Below are 16,813 nucleotides of genomic sequence, written 5' to 3'. Positions count from 1 at the left end.
AGGAAGGAAGGAAGGAAGGAAGGAAGGAAGGAAGGGAGGAAGGAAGGAAGGAAGGGAGGAAGGAGGAAGGAAGGAAGGAAGGAAGGAAGGAAGGAAGGAAGGGAGGAAGGGAGGGAGGACTAAAGTCCTGTACAATTTGTCAGGAGCATGTATACGGTTATTTTAAACCGTCTCTGTGCTGCCCCATGATCCTGTGAGTGTTCTCTTGTGAAATCTCAGGGCATTAACTCTGCCGAAAGCATCAGCGGTGAATTAAGGGGGTTAAAGCAGACGGCAAGTGAAAGGACAACCAAGACCCAATTCTTTATGGATTGTTCACCTGAGTTTCCCAAGCTTCCGCTGGGCTCAGAATGATCTCCAGTCGACCAGAGACATCTGTTTTTCTGGTTTTGTCAACATCCCCAGAGTTCCTTTGCATAACATGATTCACCCAAAGCTCGGAAACTTGGGTGTTGATTTCACGGCAAAAACAAAAAAAAACACTTTATCTCTAAAATGGAGAAACCAAAATTCCTGAAGTTCGAGTCCTTGTACATGATCCAGTTCACAAAAGAATGTTTACGTCTGCTGTGATGGCTGGAAGTGTGCCTTCCCTACCAAAGTCCTATGTAGAAGTCCTAACCCGAGTACTTGAGTATGTGCCCTCATTTGGAAATAGGGTTGTTGCTGATGTAATTGGTTCGGATGCGGTCATGCTGGGGTAGGAGAGCCCCCCATCCAATATGACCAGTGTCCAATATGACCGTCGGGGACAACACCACGTAAAGATGGAGGCAGAGACAGACGCAGCGATGCCTGGGGGAAGAGCCACAACTGCTAATACGCCACCAGAAGCCAGGAGAAAGACCCGAGAAAGTTCTTCCTCGGAAGGAGCCAACTTTGGCAAACGAATACACCTACTGATTCTGTCTCATGATGCCCTTCACACTGGGCCCCTCCCCTCCCTTGGTCCCCAAAACAGCAGTACTAAAAGCAGGACACGCTGACGGACCACTACAATGTGCCACATAGGCATGCTAAAGGTTGTCTGTTCCCGGGGCTCCTGTAACAGATGACCACACACCCCGTGGCGTGAAACAACAGAATTTCACCCCCTGGCAGTTCTGGAGGCCCCAAGTCCAAAATCAGGATGTCAGCAGGGTCCTGCTCCCTCAGAAAGCTCTAGGAAGAATCCTTCCTCTTGCCTTTCCTGGCCTCTGGTGCTCCCAGGTGTTCCTTAACTTGTGGCCACATCACTCAAGTCTCTGCCTCTGGCTTCACTTGACCTTCCCTCGGTGTATCTCAGATCTCCCTCTGCCTGACTCCTACAAGCGACCTGCCATGGGATTTAAGGTCCAACCAAAATCCCAGGCGATCTCATCTTGAGATCCTTTACACAAGTACATCTGCGAAGTCCTTTATTCTGAGGTTCCAAGCGGACGTACCTTCGGAGGGTCCCAGTTCAACCGATTACAGCACTCGATGTACTTCAGCTCGCCTACTCCTCAAACAACCCCCTAAGTCTACTCTTAATATCCTCATTTTACACATGATGGAACTAAGCTCCAGAGAAATTACTAACTTGCCCCAGAGGACATAACCTTGGATCTGAACCCCGGTCCGTTCTGACGTCTTCTTGCTTCTTTCTGGGGACTCTCATCCTCCATGAGTCCAGCGACAGCGGAAGCAGAGGGGGCAGATCCAGCCTGCGAGGTGAGGGCCGGACTCTCAGGTGGAGGGACAACCGAGCCAGCCCTGAGGGTGAGGGCATGTGAGTGAGAAGTAAAAACCAGGGAAGGGCATCCACACCGAGGAGGCTCACGTGTGGAGCCTGGGACCACCTAGATGACGGTCGCAAAGCAGCACATGGCTCAGGACAGCCGGAACGGGCCGGGGTGGGGGCTGCAGGGAGAGAAGTGAGCCCGGGGAAGAGGGCTTGGCAGGGCCAGGGCGCAGAGGGGCTTGGAGGCCACAGGTGGTAGCCTGACCTTTGTCCTACAAGCCATGGGCAGCCACTGACCGAGGTTAAGCTAGGGTAGGAGTACACAGATGCTTGACTCTGGGAGGCTGACCAACGTGGAAAAGGTGTCCACCTCCTTTCGGCCGACCTGCCCGATGGCCCCAGGCTACAAGCTTGCACGTGTTAGAACTGGCGGAACTGTTGTGACTGGGGTGCCCTGGGCACCTAGGCTGCAGCCCCAGCACGTGTATAGAGTCTGTGCCTACTGGGCTCAGAGTCTACGCCTGGCTCTCAGACAAGCTGTCTTTTTGAAGAAGGCATTTCTGAGAGCGGTGACCATAAAGGGCAAGCAATTTCAGCCCGAGAGTAAGAAATCCTCTGCTGGGAAGGTCGTGAGCTCTCCGAGGCGCCCTCCCACCTCTCTCCCTGGGACCCAGGCGAACAGAGGCGGACCCAGTCCCCGCACTCATGGGCAGAGCACCCACAGAATGCATCAGGGCGGTGAAAGGAACCAGGAACGCAGCACACTGCACAAAGCAGAGGGAGAGGCGGCTTCATCCCAGGTGCTGGCTGCCCCGTCTGATTGCACTTGAACCACAGCCACGGCCGGGGCAGAACAGGGAGGGGGGACATTGCAAAAACAGATGATAGCGAGTTACCTGGCTGGCAGCGCCCCCCCCCCATCCTGCATGTTTGCAAGCCCAGCGTCCCTCCCCCCCACACCGCCCCCGACTTCCTGCTGGCATACCTGTGGCCAGCACCGGGGAGACTCTGGGCAGGCTCTTTGCTCCCTGGAATCCTGTTATTTTGTGGGCAGTGCCACAGATAGACCTACACCTCACTGTGAAAATATTCATGCTTCACCCCAGGGGAGGGGGAGTGGGGACAGCTGGGGGGTGGCCGGGACAGGAGGGGTGGTAGAGGGGAGAGCGCCCCTTCAGCGAGCTCTAAAGACCAGCCATGGTGCCCAGCTCCAGCCTCTGAGCCGAGCATCTTGGGGTTTTTGCTGACACACCAACAAGGTGGACGATCTTTTTGAAGGAAAACACATTTTCCGTGGTTTCCCCAGTTGAGGAGGGATCAAAGAAATAAGAATAAGTTTTGGTGAACTGGGGAGACAGGGCCAGCAGCTCATGTAATTAGGCTTGATTTCAGTTCACGTCTATCAAGAATTTGCTGTGAGCAGGTGCAAGGAAACGCCGTCTCTAGCCCAGCAGCCTGGGCCCGTCTGTTCGCAGGGGACCATTCAAGACCTCAAGTTCGCTTGAGTGAGCTCTGGGTAATGATTCGGACCTGACCTTTCTGCCCTGCAACCTGCCTGCCTTCCAGCTACTAGTTACCGAAGGGCAAAGAGCATGGTCCCGCGGTGCACGGAGCCAGGCTGCCTGCGTCCAATCTTGACTCCATGTGGCTCAGTTTCCTCATCTGTAAAATGGGTGATGGCGCTTCCTTGTAAGGCTACCCTGAGGAAAAGTGAACGACCCCCATGTAAGTGCTGAGGCCGGCGCCTCAGCAAGTTCCGCCTCTTGTTGCGACTCAGGGAGCCTCACTCACCGAGTTCCCCGTTCCCGTTCCTTCCACCGGGTTTCCTTAGCCACATGAGCCAAAGGAATTTCTGCCTCGCACAAAGTAACATTTTTTTTTTTTTCCAGTCTCGCGTCCTCCCAGAGGAGCCCAGCTCCTGGTTAAGTAGTTCTGGTTACCAATGATCACAGAATTGCTTCACCAGCCGTAACTTTTCATAATTTATTGGATCCATTTAAAGTGATTTTAATTACAAAGGCTCTAGTTCCGTTAGATACGAAATTAAATGCAGGCAAGTAATTGTATTTCCCCCCATCTATTATGTTCGGGAAGAAATTAGAGTCGCTCAGAGCATCCTTACTGTCAAAGGGTTTCTCGGCCCATGTGACTCTGTGGGAAAGGAACTTTTCTGTTATTCCCCGAAGATGTCGGCCACTAGTGAGACTCGGGGGTTGGGCAGCGAGTGAATCCAACGCCATCAATCTTGCTGGGGTGACAGACAAGGGTTACATTTCGAGGAATACTAGTCCATTCTCCTACTGGGCCCTCGAATTCTCTTAGGACTTCCCTAACAAGTGGTCCCCTTCCCCCACATCAACACTTTTCCTGCCCTCCTTGGTATCTCCGCTGGGGAAAAAGGAGAAAGGACAGGCTTGGTGTGCATGGGGTTTAGGGGACCCTGGGTAGGAACGCTGTGGTCAGAGATGCCACTGGGCAGGGTGGGAAGGCATTGGTTCTTCTGGGGCTGGGAGATTTGTAAGTGACGGAAAAGTTCTTCCTAGGACAAACTTGTTAGGGCTTGGGAGATCACTTAAGGGAAAGAACTCTGAAACTAGGTAAGCGTCCCGTTAAGGGGAACGCTCTAAAATGTGAGCCCAGTCAGTTATAAGCTTCCAAAGCCAGAAGATTTTCTTACATGAGCGTTTTTTTTTATTTTTTTGAATATTTTTATTTATTTTTGAGAGAGAGAGAGAGAGAGAGAGAGAGAGAACGTGAGTAGGGGAGGGGCAGAGAGAGGGAGACACAGAAACTGATGCAGGCTCCAGGCTCCGAGCTGTCAGCACAGAGCCTGCTGCGGGGCTCGAACTTGGGAACCTTGAGGTCATGACCTGAGCCAAAGCCGGACACTCAACCGAAGGAGCCACCCAGGCACCCTGAGCGTTTTTTGTTTTTCTGTTTTTAAACTTGGAAAGAGAATGGAATGATCAGATTCATCCTCACTCTTCATGAATTTCAACTAAGTATCTAGTCGGGAGGCAGGAGTTCTGGAAACGGAACCGTGCACATGTTAGCCCCAGCTGACTATGTTAGGAAATGGGGGTTACAGAAATCTGTAGCCAAGGACACAAGGCTACAAAGTGACAAAGCTGTAGCAGGAGCAGGTCTGTCTGTGGCCCCAGGCTCAGTCAGAGTCAGGTCTGGGTGTCTGTAACCCTTTTTATGCTAAATATAGGGATTAAGTCAGATCCTAAGCTTTACCTCAGCCGGGACACTTTCCTCCAAGGGCTATATTGACAGAACATGTTTTGCTTTAAAGGATAGGGCCTCTTCCGTCAGGATTTCCCCTGCCAGCTTCAGAAGAGTTGACGTCGGGGCGCCTGGGTGGCTTAGTCAGTTAAGCGTCCCACTCTTGATTTCAGCTCCTGTTGTGATCTCAGGGTTCGTGAGTTCGAGCCCCATGTCGGGCTCTGTGCTGACAGCGCGGAGCCTGCTTGAGATTGCGCCTCTCTCTCTCTGCCCCTCCCCGGCTCATGCTTCCTCTGTCTTTCTCAAAAAAAATAAAATAAAAATAAATTTAAAAGATATCTTTTAATTTAAAAAAACAATTAATAAAAAATACATAAAATTAAACTAAAAAAAAATTTTTTTTTAAAGAGTCGATCTTCCCTTCTCCCCACCTCTGCCTCCTGGCCGGGACAGCCCAGGGAAGCGACGTTAGAGAGTCCCTCTGGTTGGGCTCCCTGGTCACCCTGTGTCGCATTGGGGCACCTGTGCGAAGCTCACCGTGTGTCTTCTTTGGGAGAAGCAGCCTGTGCCGGAAACAAGCCCACGCGCTGTGGCCCAAAGAGGGTTCTGGGGCATCGCACTGGAGGGTGTCTGTGCACGCATACGGCCCAGGCCCTAGATTTAAGGCCTCACCTCCCCACGGCATGTCACGCGTGAAGTGAATAACCTTTTCAGAAATGGTTCTTTTCCTGACTGCAGAAGCAACACGCGTTCATTTCAGTACGTTTGCAAAGTACAGAAAAAGCACAAAGTGAAGAATTCTAGATGGCTCATCATCCAACTAATCAGGAAGGGTGTATATGTGTTACCGTTTTACTTTTCCTGCCCCGAACTGAAGTCACGCATGCGCTCTCTTTTCTAGTCTCTGTTTTGCCTAAAACATATTGCAGACTTTTCCCCATATCACTGCTCTCCTACATTATTCCCAAACCTTCTCTGCCAATCCCCCCACCAGCCTCCCATCCTGCCTGCTCCCCTCTCGCTTGAAACACATAGCCTCACCTCTTCCTTCTCAGAAAAACACAGAAACGATCATAAAGAAGAAACTCCCCAATCTCCTGTTATCAAACCTGCAAACCTCCCCACGGCCGCACACATGTGCCCGTGTTTCCGGAGGAGCCAATCTTTTGCTAGCTCGCCTTGCCAACCCCGAACTTGCTCTGGGTCCCACTTTCCCCCACCTGGCCAAGATCTCCCCTGAGCTCAAGGTGGAAAGATCCAGCAGGCTTCCAGCCTCTTCACCCAAAGAGCCCAAACGCACCTCAAAGCCCACATTCCCAAAACAAACCCATGACTTGGCCCCAAACCTGGGGCTCATCGAGCGTTCTCTGCCATGCCTTTGTAGACACAAGAGACCCAAGGGTCAGCCTCGATGCCTCTCTCTCCCTCACACGCGTCCAGTTGATTACAGAGCCCATTCACACTTCTCTCCAGAGATCTCCTGAAAGTGTCTACTCAGGTCAGTGTCTATCACCACCCCCTCCCTGTCTCTCACCAGGGACCCCCTCAGCCTAACTGACCTTCCCTTACCCACTACACCCTCCACCAAGCCATTCTCCAAACTGCAGGCTGCAAGGTCCTTTTCCTAAGCTAAATCATGCCGCTCCCTGGCCTTCAATGGCTCCCCAGGCTCTTTGAGTAAATAAAGGTCCTCAAACTGGCGTCCATGGCCCTGCAAAGCCTGGCGGGTGCTCACCTGGCCCAACACTGCTTTCTCTCTCTGCATCCCTGCCACACTTGCCATTTCTATTCTTCATCCTCTTTCTGCCCCGGCTCGCTTGTTCTCCCCATCTAGAATATTCTTGTCCTCCTTTTTCCTAGTTGCTTCTCTTGAAGTATCTCTTTCGCAAGAAACCCTTTCTTAACCTCTCTTACTAGACCAGACCTCTCTGTTGTTGGCTGTCCTACTGCTTTTCCCTCGTGACACATGTTACACATGCAACTTTATACTTGCTGGTGTGTTTTACGTTTATCCCCGCCAGGTTCTGAGCTCTCCTCAAGGGCAGGAGTTTGGTTTGCTCTCATATCTGCGTCCACGGCACTCAGCACATTGCCTGCCACTCAAAACACTTGAAGATAAATGAATGAGTTAAGGGACCCCTAACTCAAAAGATCTAAGACTGAACTCAACACCTTCTCCCTGAAATGTGGTTTTCATCCAGGGGCTCTACTCTCATCGACTGGCACTGCTCTCATCGATATGGCCACCCAGGAGCATGATCAGAAGCTTAGAAGTAGTCTGTTATGGGTTGACTTGTGTCCCCCTCAAAAAGGATATATTGGCACATAGCCCACGATATCGCAGGAGGTGACCTCATTTGGGAACAGGGTCGTCACAGATATAATTAGTTCAGGTGAGGGCATACTGATGTGGGTCATACTAGGTGGGTCCTTAATCCAATGGGACCATCATTTGTTGTATTAAAAAAAATTTGTTTTTATTTTAGAGAGAGAGAGAGAGAGAGAGAGAGCACACAAGTGAGGGAGAGGGTCAAAGGGAAAGAGAGAGAGGGAGAGAGAGAAAGAATCTTAAGCAAGCTCCGTGCTCAGCACAGAGCCCCACGAGGGGCTCGATCCCATATTGCCGGGATCATGACCTGAGCTGAAATCAAGAGTCAGACGCTTGACCAGCGGAGCTACCCAGGCGCCCCCAGAGTGACCGCCATTTTAAAAAGGGCCAATTTGGGCCCGGAGACACATACACACAGGGAGAGTGCCATGGAAACATGAAGGCAGCGTCCGGGTGATGCTTCTACAGGCAGGGAGTGCCAAAGATCGGCAGCAAGGCACCAGAAGCGAGAGGAGACGCCTGGAACAGGTTCTCGTTCAAAGATCTCACAAGGAACCAACTGGGCCAACGCCTTGATTTTGGAGGTCTAGCCTCCAGAACTGTGAGACGATACATTTTTATTGTTTAAGCCACCCAGTGTGTGGCATTTTGTTACAGCAGCCATCGGAAACTCGTGCATAGTCCTCGACCCTTCATTCCCTCTTAGACTGGCCCCTCCCATGACAATATCCAATCCATCACCATGCCCCATCACTTTTGCCTCCCAAGTATCTCCAATCCACCACCACGGGTCCAAATGCCCCTCATCTCAGGAAATAATTGGCCTCTGCACCCCTCCTGAGCCTCCAGTAAACTTTGCACCATGCTGTACACACAGGGATTTTTTTTTTTTTTTTTTCGCAAATCTGACTTTGTCACACAGCCGTGACTGCCCCTTGCCTTCTCACTCCTGGCCACCCTGAAACTGCCCATTGTTCTTAGGATAGAAAGCAGACTACTGTCATAATCCAGAAGGCAAAGCCTCTAGACCCCGGCTCTGCCTTCCTCTCCTGCCCTGCACAGCCCTCTCTGGCCTCCCTCTCTTGGCTTTCTGGACAAGCCATGCTCTTCCCAGAACTGGGGCTCACAATAGGCATGGCAGTCACTCTATCCATCCACCATGTTTCTCTGGCTCATCCTTCAACTCACAGTTCAAAGACCGTTGGCTTTTAAAGAAATCCTTCCCCATCTCTGGCTGAGGTTCAGTGTCATTGATACACCCTCTTTTCATATCCCATCATTTTCCACATGGCACTCGTCGTGATTTGTGATTTGCGTTTCTTTCCGCATCGTCTGACTGTATCTTTTAACATCATTAGGTCAGGGACCATATCTTTTTTGACCCCCATGGATCTCCAGCAACCAGCACAGAGCTAATATCCAACTGTAGAATGAATAAGCAAACATCAATCCCTTTGCTAAAGTAAAAATAAGCCATAATGCATTTGACCGGTCTTATTTCTGGCCATGTGGACTTCTTCCACTGTTTCACGAATGTAGCAACATTGCAGGGAATCACCGAGGATTCTTTGTGCAAACACCCCGTTATTTTCTGAGAGCAAATTCTCGGAAGGCACTGGTTGCTCCAAGATTTTGAAGCTTTACCCCATTGTGTAGAGTTTCTTCAAGTGGCAGATCATTAACTAGAAGCATATGCAAGAGAGGGAAGGAAGGGGGGAGGGAGAGAGAGAAAGAGAGGGAAAGAAGGAAGCAGAGAAAGACCACCTTCCAAAGCAATAAGGCTTTGTCGGCCTGAGAAGTTCTCTCTGTCGAGACTGCTGTCCGACCAGTTTCCTAGCCACCACTCCCTCTGTATCCCTGCCAAACCATCCCTGGGAAAGGCCAAGTCAGACACTCTCAAATCCCAGGGTTTCAAATGATAAAGACCCCAAGAGGCAGGGGCCAAGCTGTTTGGGGGCTTTTTTGTTCCCCGACCCCTTTGTTCTAGCGACTTCTCCCATCTCAAAGGATTTTCAACAGCACCAAGAGCCTGACACTTTGCCCACCCTGGTTCTCACAGTCTTCTCCAGAGAAGGACAAAGCAAAGTTGGCACTGACGAGGCCTGCAATAAAGGCGGGGGGGCGGGGGTGTTGAGAAACAAGAATGCCTCCACGAATCTGGCCGCCCCGGATCCTCAGTTGCTGGAGGAACTTGCAAGGTAAACAATGAAATGGGGAGGAGACAGCCATTTTCTTCGCTCTGGCCAGTTGTCATGGATACTGGGATTTTAGCCGTAAAAGGGTGAAGGGTTTGCTTTGCGCTTTACAAACGGTGCCTTTTTCCACTTACTTGCTCCGGGTCGGGGACCTTCCCTTCTGGGAAAGCCCCTTCTGGGCCTTATTCAAGGCAAGCTAGAGAAGGGCAGTCACCAGGACCTTTGTTGTACAGGTGCTCGTGGGGCCCGCAGCCCGGCTGACGCCAGGCACAAAGGCTGAAGCATTAAAGGAAATTTCCAGCCACCCAAATCCTCCCATCTACACTGCAGGGAGGCATCTGTCTCTCTGGACGCCTTCCTGTCAACGTTCTGATTCTCCCAGGAGCGCTCACACGTGGGCCGAAAGCTTTAGCTTTGAGCCCTCCCTGAGCCCTTGCCCCCGAGACACCCCTACGAGCTTCCTCCCGCCCCCCTCCTCCCCGGGACTCCCAACTCCTTCACCCTGCAACACTGGCCCCAGTACGTCTCCCAGAGCAGCTCGGCACAGTATGACCAGGAGGCCACCAGCTTTAGTGAGGGTGGGTCAAGGCTCAGTGCCGCCACTCACTGGAATGACCTGGGGCAGGGTACTTCGTCTCTCCGAAGCTTACTCCCACACCTAGTAAAATGCAAATCGCAATATCTACCACGTAGCGCTGTTGAGGGCTTTGCCCACCTCTTCATTCTCTCCAGAGCTACACACACTCACAGCCTCTCGTACTCGCACACACACACTCACACGCACTCACAAGCTCAGGTACACACCCACTCAGCCTTCCACTGTTGACCTGTATTTTAGCCTTGATCGAGCAAGAGGGAGTGCGCCAGTTTGATATAAGCAACTGCGTCTGTCCATCCATCCGCCCAGACATTTACAGAGGGTCTGACACGTGCCGAGCACTGAAGTCCTCAAGGGCCACCAGGCAAAGCCACTGGCCCCCCGCGTGTGCCTGAGAGGCTGCACTGCTCCTGGACACCGGGGCGTCTCCGAGACACTCCCTCGGCCTCCATCCATGTACCTTCATTTCCCAAAACTCGACGACACAGCCTGAAACCCAAGACACGGCACAAGGACCTTTTGTGTTTGGATGACCAAGGCAAGGATGGGCTCACGGCGCCGGGCTCCCTTCTGGCTTCCTCGAGGCTGGAATTCTCCACCTCTTTCGAGGAGTCAGGTGAGTCAAACTGACACGTATCTTCCACACATTTGGAACAAATGTCGTAAACCTTTTCAGGCGATGATCTGACTTCCAAGGGCGGCTTTTCCTCCGCCACTGTGTGGGGACAGCAGTCCCCAGCCTCCCCCTCGACACTGGGGAAGTGAGTCCAGGAGCTGCCAGCGTGGGGCAGAGGGTTGGTGTCGGCTTGGACCATAATCGTGTCGATGCTGCCTCCCAGGCTGCAGGCCGGTTCAATAGAGCGAAGAAAAGATCACATACGATCCCCACCGCTCCGGACATGTGGGCTTGGAGCGCATCACCCTCCCTAACCCTTAGTGTTCTCATCTTTAAGATGGGATAATAAGATACCTATCTCATAGGATTGGTGGGAGGACTCAAGATTCAAAAGTACCCATGAACCCTTTTGGCCTGGCAAATATTCAGTACTCATAAATGATGGCTTTACTTTTTATGAGAATTACCATTTCGGGCTCTGTTATGGCTCTCACTATGCAAAAATCACATGCATGCCTATTAAAGGGAACCAGAATGAGCCACGGAAAACTGTAGGCTGTCAATTTGTTTAGAGTAGTGGCATTGTATGTTTTTGACCTTAATTTCCATTTTAACGTTGTTCCAATATTTCTGCAAGAAATACAAATTAAAATTATAAACACAGGTATCCAGGGCCTGATTTACAGTAACCACATAAACAAAATACTTAATTTAAATTTTTTTTCATTTTGGGGCGCCTGGGTGGCTTAGTCAGTTAAGCCTCCGACTTCGGCTCAGGTCATGATCTCGCAGTTCGTGGGTTCGAGCCTCGTGTCGGGGTCTGTGCTGACTGCTCCAGAGCCTGGAGCTTGCTTCAGAGTCTGTGTCTCCCTCTCTCTCTGCCCGTCCCATGCTCGCTCACGCTTTCTCTCTCTCTTTCAAAAATAAATAAACATTAAAATTTTTTTTTTAATTTTTTTATTTATCGTTTTTCAGAGACACAGAGAAAGCATGGGATCAGGGAAGGGGCAGAGAGAGAGTGGGGAGAGAGGATCTGAAGCAGGTCCTGTGCCGACAGCAGGTAGCCTGATGCAGGGCTTGAACTCACGAACTGTGAGATCATGACCTGGGCCGAAACTAGATGCTTAACTCACTGAGCCCCCCAGACACCCCACAAAATATTTAATTTTAAAATTCTTCTGTTTGTTTTCATTGCACACAGGATTAATTTCTCCTAAAAGAACAATGAAAGCATCCTTTGAATCCACAACTAGAACCCAGACAACGACATCAGAAATTTATCCAGACCCCTTCATCCAAAGGATTAATTCCGTAGTCATGAAAATGTCACCTGTAAACTTAGCGGTCATTTCTCCTATATGCCTCACTATGCGTGGAGGCTGCCAGATAGCTGCCATCAAGCACGAAGCCTATCCTGGATTAAAGCAAACGGTAAATGCCAGGACCACTCCAGACACAGAAGATATTTGACCTTCTGGGGGCTGGAAGTACAGCTGGGAAGGAGAAAATACCATGAAACAGGTAGGCAGCCATGAAATTCTCACTTGTTCTAACTAGGAGCTGTGTAAGCAAGGAGGACAATTGGAGACAGAATTGTTGGGGAAGAAGCACTAAACCATGTTCAGTCTTGAAGCGTGAGCAGGAGCCATCATCCCCTCCAGGAGGCCATTTGAACATTCACATCTAACTTCTAGCCGGTTCGGGCATTCCTACAGTGTGCTGAGCATTGGAGAAGACACAAAACTAGAGAACCTGGGTGGCTCAGTCGATTAAACATCAGACTCCTGATCCCGGCTCTGGTCATGATCTCACGGTTCATGGGATCGAGCCCCAGGCCAGACTCTGTGATGATAGTGAGGAGCCTGGTTGGGATTCTCTCTCTCTCTCTCTCTCTCTCTCTCTCTCTCTCTCTGTCTCTCTCACGCATGCACGCACTCTTGCTCTCGCTCTCACTCTCTCTGCCCCTCCCCTACTCATGCCCAGTCTCTCTAAATAGAGAAATAAGTAAATAAGCTCTTTTTAAAAAGACACAAAATAAACTGTCATGAAATGAACTGTATTTCCCAGGATTTCAGAATGAAATGAAATAGGTCTGCACAGCCACATCTACCTGGCTCCATTTAGAGAAAATACACTTAGACCTATTGACCAATAAAGACAGAATTCAGGGATAGAGCTTCTTTATAAAAAAAAAAAGGGGGGGGGGGGCAGAGGGGCGCCTGGGTGGCTCAGTTGGTTGAGCGTCCAGCTTCGGCTCAGGTCATGATCTCGCGGTTCATGGGTTCGAGCCCCGCGTCGGGCTCTGTGCTGGAAGCTCGGAGCCCGGAGCCTGTTTCGGATTCCGTGTCTCCCTCTCTCTCTGCCCCTCCCCCATTCATTCTCTCTCTCTCTCTCTCTCTCTCTCTGTCTCTCAAAAATAAATAAACATTAAAACAAATTTTTTAAAAAAAGGTGCAGAGGTACGAGGGATCCCTTTTAACACATACAGAGCATTCACCGTGGCCAGACACTGCCTGGGCCTGTTCCATGGCTCAGATAATTTTAACTATCTCATTGAATTATCATTACAGCTGTGACAAATAGATGAGGGAACAGAGACGCAGAGAAATGAAAAAGAAGATATTTGGTATTATTTTTATGGACTTTTTTAAAAATTTAAATCCCAGTTAGTGAACTCATAGTATCATAATGGTTTTAGGAACTGAATTTAGTGGTTCAGCACTTGTATACAACACCCAGTGCCCATCCCAGCAAGCGCCTTCCTTCGTGCCCATCACCCACTTAGCCCATCCCCCCATCCAAAACCTTGCGAGCAACCCTCAGTTTGTTCTCTGTATTTAGGAGTCTCTTATGGTTTGCCTCCCTCTCTGTTTGTATATTATTCTTCCTTCCTCTCCCCTACGTTCATCTGTTTTGCTTCTTCAATTCCACCTATGACTGAAATCATATGGTATTTGTCTTTCTTTGACTGCCTTACTTCACTTTAGCGTAATATACTCTAGTTCCATCCGCATTGTTGCCCACGGCAAGATTTCATTCTTTTCGATTGCCGAAGAATATTCCATTGTATATATACACCACATCTTCTTTATCCATTCACCAGTCGACGGACATTTGGGCTCTTTCCACCCTTTGGCTATTGTCGATAGTGCTGCTATAAACATTGGGGTGCATGTGTCTCTTGAAAACAGCACACCTGGATCCCACGGATAGATACCTAGTAGTACAATTGGGGGGTTGTAGGGTAGTTCTATTTTTAATTTTTGGGGGAACCTCCGTAAACATTCAGCATTATTATACGAGGGTCACAGTAAGAATTAGTTTTGCCAGACAGAGCGCTTATATAGGAGAGACAGAGAAACAGAGCCGAGAGCGTAGTCTGGGCCAAAGTCAGGAGGCTCCTGGCTGTGGGTCACAGGAGTTTGATATTCTGTTGGGAGGAATCATGATATCAGAGCAGGTGAGCAAAGCAATGCTCGGATTTCCTTCCGATTTTAAGAAATAGAGTGGAACTGGAAATAAAGGAAGTAGAAACACCGTCAGAGGATGCTAAGGAAAGAGCAGGTATCACCATCACCAGCTTCAAGGTAGCAGACCCACTGTCTCTTGATTCTTACAACGGCCCTGCAATGTAGAAACTATGAGCTGGTCTTAATGCCCTATTACCTATCACGGGGATATTTCTAAACGAGCACCCCAAATCATCGTAAACTATTCCCTCGAATCATTCTGACACAGGGAGCTGCTAACATGTGAGAGAGAGCGGCTCTCCAAGAGATGATGACTGCTCTCCCTCCCCCCAACCTCGCCTCCTCTTTCTCTTTACTGGTTCTCTCCTCTGCCCTTGGAGCCTCCTTAGAAACCCCAGCCTTTCTTCCACCCCACGGTATCGCCATGATCCTTTCTGTACCTCCAGGTTAGTGAGGCCTTGGGGTAAAAATGATTGATTGACCCAGGTTTGTACATAGAGAAACGGAGACTGGAGAGGCTAAACGCTTTAACCAACGCCCCACCCTTCTTAAATCTCCTGGTTCAACGCCAATCCTGCTTTTGCACAGCCGTGCCTCTTACCCACCTGGCTGACAGCTTGAAGCCAGGCCAGCGCTCTGAGCATCTGATTGTAAGTTCAGCCTCCCCATGACTGGCCCCAGATTAGGGTGAAACAATAGGCCGGGCGTGTGGGGCTTGGTCCTGGGGACTGTCCCTCAGACCAGCTCCAAAGATCCCCACCCCCCCGATTAGTTACAGAACGCCTGCTGCTGTGCACAGTAATCCAAATTGGGTTCAAGCCCCCAGCCTCGGTGCTCTATTGTAATGCTGTATTTTTTATTCAGCACCAGATCAGAGATCTGCTAAGACCTCGTGTTGCCAACATAAAAGAAGAAAGATTCGTTAATCCCAATGAAAATGAATTCGTCTTATTTTTTCCCTGAAGAAAAAAAAAAAAAAAGAAAAAGAAAAACATGACGGTATTACATCAGCCTTTCAGAAAAACAGAAAAATCCCTGCCATCGTGAGATGGTCGAAGCATGCGGCTTTGAGAGTTGACACAAAGAACGCAATTACACACCCCTTCACCTCTTGCCGGCTTGTTTTATTATCCTGGATAGTCCAGCTGGTTTTCCCTGGGATGCTTTGGATATGATCATCCCAGCAGTCTTGACATAGAGTATCAGAAAGGAAGAAGGTCAAAGGTTGGAAAGGGAGGATGATCACAGAATCAAAGAGAAGAGAACAAGAGGGGGGCAAGAGAACGGGCAAAAAAAATTCACCTTAAAAATCAGACACATTTTGTTGAAATCCTAGAGTTTCAGAGCCAGGAGGGACTTTGAAGGTACCTGGTCACGCCTTCTCATTAAACACATACACACACACACATATGCATACAGATAGACATGCACACACACACACACACACACACACACACACACAGCAAGTGAGGTCAAGAGAGAAAGTGTGAATCATCCAAAGGAACAGATGCTGACCTGTAGGTTAAAAGGTGCAGGGATTCCAATGCACTAATCTGTCGGGGAAGAGCCTTTTGTGGATCTCAGTAAACACGTCCTAGGAAAAAAGACGATGATGGCCCCTCTTTATCTAGTGAATGCCGACCACTCCTCTTTCCTCTTTAAAGCTCTGTTGATCTGTTGGTTCACTTACGAACTGATAAATAACTGAGTGGTGTAGTGTAGGGACCTGCATACGACCGTCCGTGGGCCAGATCCAACCCGCCTCCTGGTTTCATACGGCCCACAAGTGAAGAATGGTTTTTACCCTTTTCAAGTGTAACATTTTTTGGAAACAAAAAAAGGTTTACGAATAATAGTTCCTAGCACATGAAAATTACATACAATGCAAACGTGGGTGTCCGCAAATAACCTCTGACTGGAGCACAGACACGCCAGGCACCCACACGTGGTGTACTTACATAGGTACATATGTAACCTACCCATCCCTTCTTGCGATTCCCATAGGCACCCCTCCTTTCCTGGGAGTCCTCTCACATCTCCTTCCTTCTCTGTTTCCTGGGGTCCTTCCTCCTCAAGCTACCCCCAGAAGCTCCATCTTCGTTTCCATATTATACAGGACAATCTAGTTTATCACCCTGATGCTTCTAGTTCCAAGGTCATAGACTCCATGTTTTTCCTAAACTAAAGGTCCCTTGCTATGTCCCTCACCCCTAAAACCCCAGGATAACTATGAGAGCTTCAGACACAGTTTCTCCTTTCCACAGCAATCTCTAAATGTATGATCGGTGTCCCACTGATGTGAATTGTTATCACCACCTTGCCCTTGGAAGACAGAAGAACTATCGGCAGGTTTGGGGTTGACTTGCTTTTTCTCTCCATTAAAGTACACAAAGTATCTACCATACTGCTTGACACATAAAAAAAAATCAATAGATGTTTTTCTTTCCCTGTAAAACAAAAACACACACACAGACAAATACGAAAATGTGTAACAATATATATATATCCCATGTGGAGACTGTGAACAGAATTCTGTATCCGGCACCTGTCGGGGGGAGAGGGGCGACAGGATTGGGTTGGGGAACACTACCTAGAACAAGGTGAAAAAAGTAACATTTCTTTTTCTCCACCATTTCAGTGTACTGGGAGCTGGGGCTCCTGGGTGGCTGTAGGTT

General features: G+C 49.5%; 1 protein-coding gene and 1 long non-coding RNA gene across 6 annotated transcripts in view; both read right to left on the bottom strand.

The window, feature by feature from the left end:
* LOC121042451 (uncharacterized) overlaps positions 1-16,813 on the bottom strand; it is a 91,167-nt gene that overhangs the window by 67,335 nt on the left and 7,019 nt on the right. The window contains exon 1 of one of the 5 annotated variants that reach the window (XM_040493754.1): positions 320-2,113. The exons of the other annotated variants lie outside the window; for them this stretch is intronic. Coding sequence (XP_040349688.1) covers positions 320-418 — 99 coding nt within the window. The 5' untranslated portion in view covers positions 419-2,113. Of the gene's footprint in view, positions 1-319; positions 2,114-16,813 lie in introns of those variants that run through there. 5 annotated transcript variants of the gene reach the window in all.
* LOC121042453 (uncharacterized) lies at positions 4,636-13,459 on the bottom strand. Its single transcript, XR_005796214.1, has 3 exons — positions 13,312-13,459; positions 6,392-6,397; positions 4,636-4,647 (listed from the first exon to the last, which is right to left on the bottom strand). It is a non-coding gene; the product is annotated as an uncharacterized LOC121042453 (long non-coding RNA).

Source organism: Herpailurus yagouaroundi, unplaced genomic scaffold (genome assembly GCF_014898765.1).
Source record: "Herpailurus yagouaroundi ecotype Mexico unplaced genomic scaffold, PumYag 185, whole genome shotgun sequence".
Classification (NCBI taxonomy): Eukaryota; Metazoa; Chordata; class Mammalia; order Carnivora; family Felidae; genus Herpailurus; species Herpailurus yagouaroundi.
The sequence above is the reverse complement of the archived record's forward strand: the minus strand, read 5'-3'. Positions and strand labels throughout refer to the sequence as shown.